Source organism: Oncorhynchus clarkii, chromosome 3 (assembly GCF_045791955.1).
Source record: "Oncorhynchus clarkii lewisi isolate Uvic-CL-2024 chromosome 3, UVic_Ocla_1.0, whole genome shotgun sequence".
NCBI lineage: Eukaryota > Metazoa > Chordata > Actinopteri > Salmoniformes > Salmonidae > Oncorhynchus > Oncorhynchus clarkii.
In genome coordinates this window covers 22,070,900-22,077,077 of record NC_092149.1, presented here as the reverse complement: position 1 = coordinate 22,077,077, position 6,178 = coordinate 22,070,900, and the positions used below count along the sequence as shown (strand labels likewise).

The 6,178-nt window shown below is 41.5% G+C and overlaps 1 protein-coding gene across 2 annotated transcripts in view; it reads right to left on the bottom strand.

Annotated features, from left to right (window-relative positions):
• The window catches only part of LOC139390826 (cyclin-dependent kinase 14-like), a 211,148-nt gene that overhangs the window by 142,019 nt on the left and 62,951 nt on the right, over positions 1-6,178 (bottom strand). For both annotated transcript variants that reach the window (XM_071138227.1, XM_071138233.1), the window contains 2 exons: positions 1,290-1,384; positions 22-101 (listed from right to left, as the gene is read on the bottom strand). In XM_071138227.1, coding sequence (XP_070994328.1) covers positions 22-101; positions 1,290-1,384 — 175 coding nt within the window. The remainder of the gene's footprint in view (positions 1-21; positions 102-1,289; positions 1,385-6,178) is intronic.

Here is a 6,178-nt window from a genome sequence, read left to right as displayed (position 1 = left end):
CAGGGTGTGACAGAGACCAACCTTCTCTGATGGCGGTGAACGGTGTCCCCTCCTCCTCCTGTAGACGAATCACTTTCAGGGCTACCAGCTTGCCGTTCACCCTGGGAACAAGAAGATAAGGCACCCCAACACGTTACACTTCATCCCATGAAAAAAGGACTCAATAATGAGGCAAGCAGTGAATGGAGAGAATGGTAGATTTCTGTAAGTCAATGAAATGCAATTTAGGAGCACTGAGGTGAGACTTAGTAGAAGACCAGAAGATTAAATAAAATGAACCTCACCAATCAAATCCATTGTAGTGAAGAAAAACACATACAAAGTAACTTCATTACAGTGAAAAATGACCTCAATACATTTCAATCCATTTACGACTATGACATTTTCATTTGCTACATTTTAATTATCAGAACCTTGGAAACTTTACCGCTATGCACGAACAGGAAAAAAAGGAAAATAACAAAACAATAACTCTTAAACAATCGTTAAATAATTCCATTCCAAAGTGATTTAATAAAACAAATTGTATTTCATGGTTGGGGAGAGCAGATTTGTTATTAGTGTAATATGGAAAATAAATGAATATGGAATATGGACAGTAATTGTTATTATCCTTAACCACTTTACTGCTTCATGATTACAAGCAGCTATGTGCATTTCAATTGGTCATATACAGTTATGTGCATTTCAATTGGTCATATACAGTTATGTGCATTTCAATTGCTCATATACAGTTATGTGCATTTCAATTGGTCATATACAGTTATGTGCATTTCAATTGGTCATATACAGTTATGTGCATTTCAATTGGTCATATACAGTTATGTGCATTTCAATTGGTCATATACAGTTATGTGCATTTCAATTGGTCATATACAGTTATGTAGGAAATGCGGAAAATGCAGTGCAGTCAAAAACATGATTTTCCTGTGTTTTATATATTATATATATATATTTCCACACTTTACGAATGGAATAATACTGTGAAATTGAAAATTATTATCATGCCCTTTTAGTGTAAGAGCTGTTTGAAAAGACCACCTGATATGTCAATCTATTTTGGTGGGATGGAGTTTTGCCCTAACTGGTGACATCAGGCGGTAAATTAGTAAATTAACCAATAAGAAAGAGAGTTCCAAACATTTCCCCTCCCCACTCAGACCACTCCCAGACTGTTCTAGCAAAATTCTTGCTTGAGAAATGGCGCTTTGCTAAGAAGCCTTTTTTAAACCATTTTAACTGAAAACATCTACATTGGACCTTTATATCAACATTGTTTAGGCACTCACTTGCTTTTCCCTTTGTATACTGTGGCGTACGAGCCTTCTCCCAGCTTCTCAAGCTTCTCATAGGAATCAGCCTTCCCGAACTTGGGGCTTGTGGGCTGAAACAGAGAGAGAGAGAGAATATAATTCAGGAAAAGAGACCAATTACAGTAGAGAGGACTCAGTTTGGGTGTAAGTGAGAGAGCAGCCATAGGGACAATCTTATATCTGTGTAGACTATGGAAGCGCCACAGCACTTGGGAGTCTGGCTGATGTAACGGCATTGTTACCAAACAATAATGTTAACCCTAAGAAAGTTACAACACGTGCTATTTCACAAGGAGAGATATGGTACGGGAGATGTTGTGGTTTGGGTCAAGAGGCCTAAAGACAGCAAAACCAGAAATACTCTGTAACACCAGACACTTCTGACCCTGCTGGCACACAGCCTGTAGAAAAATGGCACGGTCTGTTTCACTGGTTTCTACTCTGGATGATGGAAAGCTTCCAGTCATCCAGGAAATGGGTTGTGTAGGATTTCACACACAGAGACTCTGTAATAAAGGTCTGGAGGAAATATCACTGCTGCAGAAAGCAGGACCAAACACCATTGAAAGAAAAAAAAATGGTAGTATGTGCTTCGTTTATCTCAGAAGATCTCAAGAGTATATTGCTTTTAAGCCACTTCAGAACCCTATTCCACACTTCTCTAACTCATTTTCGTATTTTTAGAGTTCATTGGTAAGATAACAGTGCAGAAGGTGTACGCTTTGCAGGTACAACCATTTTATTAAAGGAGTTTTGTCTGCATGGTATTGACAATCAACTGTTGAATGAATATAGGACGGGTCCTATCAATGATTGAATGAAGATGGTACCCGTTCTATCATTGGAAAACAGCAGGTAGGTCCTATAGAGGTGGAACAAATCCTGACTGTGTCATGTTTCTCTCGAAGCGTTCCATGGGGATCATGAAGGATCATGGAGGATCATGGGACGGTGACAGAGGTGACACCAGTCAGATGAATTAAGGCCACCGAAGGCAGACCTGGCTCTCAAGAGAAGACAGGCTATGTGCACACTGCCCACAAAAATGAGGTGGAAACTGAGCTGCACTTCCTAACCTTCTGCCAAATGTATGACCATATTAGAGACACATATTTCAGACACAGACCCACAAAACGAAAACAAATACAATTTTGATAAACTCTCATATCATTTGGGTTCAATACCTGGCCAGGGTAACAGGAGAACAGAGGACACAACAAGCTACAGGATCGGTTTCATAATAGTGTGTCATGTTTAGGGCCTGTTCAATTTGATCCACTCTTACTACTGTTACAGACACACTTTTCAATTATTTAGATATGGGGACAGTAAAGGAAATAAAAGAAAGAGACAGACAGACAGACAGACAGACAGACAGACAGTGAGAATTAACACTCATCCATTTGTCTTGAACTCTTCACAGAAATGGAGTGAGAAAAAACCCATTACCCATAACACACTGCACCTGACATTTCAGCTTCCTCCAAAATCTCTCTCTATCTCAGACAATCAGGCCCAAAATGAACTCAACTAGAAAGTCTCAACCTCCATCAGCAACTCTTCTCTGGAGGAAAGTGTGTGTGTGTGTGTGTGTGTGTGTGTGTGTGTGTGTGTGTGTGTGTGTGTGTGTGTGTGTGTGTGTGTGTGTGTGTGTGTGTGTGTGTGTGTGTGCATTCGAGTGAGTGAGTGAGTGAGTGAGTGAGTGAGTGAGTGAGTGAGTGCGTGCGTGAGTGCAGGGTGTGCGTGTGTGTGTGTGTGTGTGTGCATCCATGCATGTGTCTGTGTGTCATCAAGACTCTAGCCCTTCTCTTACATTCCATTATTTTCTTTAAGAATAACTGAAAAGAACAATGACTGACAGCAATATAACCTGTTGTGGACCTGCCTGTCCTTTCAGTGATATAGCATTTCAGCCCTGGTGGCAGACAGACATAAAATATATCTGCGATCTCTTACTATTGTCATACTTTAAATACAGGGGCTTCTCGAGGTTCTGGCTGCTGTAATGTCTCTGTTTTATCTCTGTTTTATCATTTAAAGAGCGAGTGGACCAGGCGAGAGCTCAGGGAAAGCTCCAACACATTCCAGACAATTCCTGGGGAATAACTCAGTTCTCCCGTCATCACTGTCTCTCTCTGGGCAGTGTGGGCACACACGCTCACACAAACACACACGCATGTACGCGCACATACACACACACGCTCACACAAACACACACGCATGTACGCGCACATACACACACACGCATGCAAAAAAGCACACAAGCACACACATGCAAACACACACTCACAATTTTTAGCAGTGTCTTCTTCCCTCTGGTTGCTATCTAGTCATCTCCTGCAGCCCCACTAATAAGTCCATGCAGCATTTCTGAGGGTTTAATAAACAAAGAAATTCCCCTGGGAGATGACAGGAAGTGAAACAGTATCTGTGAAACCCAGCTGGACTGGCTGCAGGCAGCTCACACGTCTCAACCTATTACAGGCCAAATACAGGGCTGTTAAACGCCCCTATAGGGTCTGGTAGGACCAACAACGGGATATGCTGCAACATGGAATCTGCTGCAACATGGAATCTGCTGCAACATGGAATTTGCTACAACACGACATCTGCTGCAACACAAACACACTCAGCTAGTGTCTGTTATACAGTAAAGGGAGTAGGTCCTGATCCAGGACCAGATATATCCCCAAACAGCCTGGTGAGCCAACACAAACACGTACTCAGGGCCAGTCAATGTGTGAAGCGGCTCTCCAGTGAATTGTTGGCCTGATGGTTTAGCAGCACACAGGTTGATTATTAGAGAAATGGAGGTCAGGGTTAAGGGTGAGACACATCACTAGCCTGATTTGCTGAGAGCCTACTACCTGGCCGGATACCCCCACTTTCCCCACCAGTTAACAAGGAATTGGTCTCTGGGTAGAGGGGTAAGGTGGGGGTCCTGGGGGGCTACAGTTCAGCTTTGCCTCTCTCTCTCAATTCAATGTATCTCTCTCTCCCTCTCTCTCTGTCTCCTCCTCCAGGCTAAGTGCCCCTTGTACTGTACATCTCATGCATTTTTCATGTCTATGAATGTTCAACCAAATTGATTCTCTGGGGTTTTCTCTTTCAGCCTTTTATGTTATATCTGTTTCTAGGCTTTGACCCCATCCCCCTCTCTCTGTCCTCTCTCTGTCCTCTGGTGGTGGATGGTACATACCTCAGGTCTCTTCCTGCCTACCCCATGCTGGTACAGTACTGTGAGCTAAAGACCCTACTGAAGTTATTTGACATTAGCCATTTAATGTTCTACAACAAGAGTGCAGAGCTCTGGTCCTCAAGGGCAGCAGGGGCAGCGCACACCAGGTGTTTGTCCTTGGCTTTTAATTAGACATTCATTACAATCTGTGGAGCCAGGTGTGTGGACCCTCTGGCCAGTCAGTAGCATTAACTGGTTGATTACATGTCAGGGAGAGAGAGCTGAAACCTATCAGCAGCACTGTGGTCCGTGTGGACTGTAGCTCAGAGCTGTGCACCAATGTACTATTGGAAATACTAGAACATCACTGGAATATAAGTGGTTCAGCATGAAATGTTGATAAGAGAAGTAGGCAGGGAAAGATGGCTGATGGCTACAGTCGCCTAAGCAAGAGGACCATTACATTAACATTACACTTAACATCAATTTACATTGTTAGATGTGTTGTGGCCCAAACAAATCATACTGAAAAATTACTAATTACAGAAATGCCGACAGGCAATTAGTCAAGAATAATGTAATAGTTATTACATCTTATTGTGTGTGTACAATAACAATAATAATTGAGCTAAATGAAAATAGATTGAGGACACGATTTGAAACATGTCTAATCTACATGATTAAGCAATACAGGTCTTCTGGTAACAACATTCAATTAGCCACCAAATGGAAATGACATTCTAGTTAGCTTGTTTTCTCATTTTCAGATCATCAATCTTAACCTAACGTAGGAGGTGTAAAAGAAACGCCTGAGGGAAGTCGGATGAAAACGGAAGCATCCGTTTTGAGGCTTCGCCCTCTTCTCTGCTTTTCCCCTGAAAAGTGGATGATTCCGGTGACACGCCCCCGGATGCACCCTCACATCCATCTAAATCGAGTTTTAAATGCCAAAACAAAACACTAGCAAATACAGAATACAATCTGAGTTTCGATGATGTTTTCCCCCATTATTGTCTGATGTTATTGCTATAGCATTGTGTGCTGTATATTAGTGACTGTACAGTACTGTACGTATAGACTGCACAGTGTATTGTATACATTTAAAAACAAAACAAAAATGTGTTTTAAGTGAGAAGTAGGCATTGGTCTGAAATTCACATGAGCATCACAATGCATACTTCACCCATACTCTACCAAGGTTTTCCAGCACACCACTTTGACCTACTACAGTAGCTATGTTGGTATTGTACTTCCAACAATGTGTAGGCAGGTTGCTTAGGATTCAGACCTTTTCAAACAGCCTAATTCACACTCTTAGAGGAGGTGCTCCCACAATGATGTGATTTGTACCGCATACAAGGTAATGTATTGTATGTATTCTTTCCACCCCACCACCCCACACTAAGGCAATGTGTGCTGGAGCAAAACACAGCAATACAAGTAAAAGTACACAATAATGACAAATGGCAACAGATTTGTTTCGTTGTTATTAGTATTTATTTCATATTAACAGCTGAATTTCTATAGAGAAGCGAAAAGACAGAATCCCATTTAAGACAATATGGCATAAACTGGAAATGTTTTCCCTGATCTCTTTTAACAAGACAATGGAGAAAACTCCTGGAAAATACACAAAATAATCAACATGAACTATTTACATGAAAATGTACTTTCAAGTTTTCTGAAG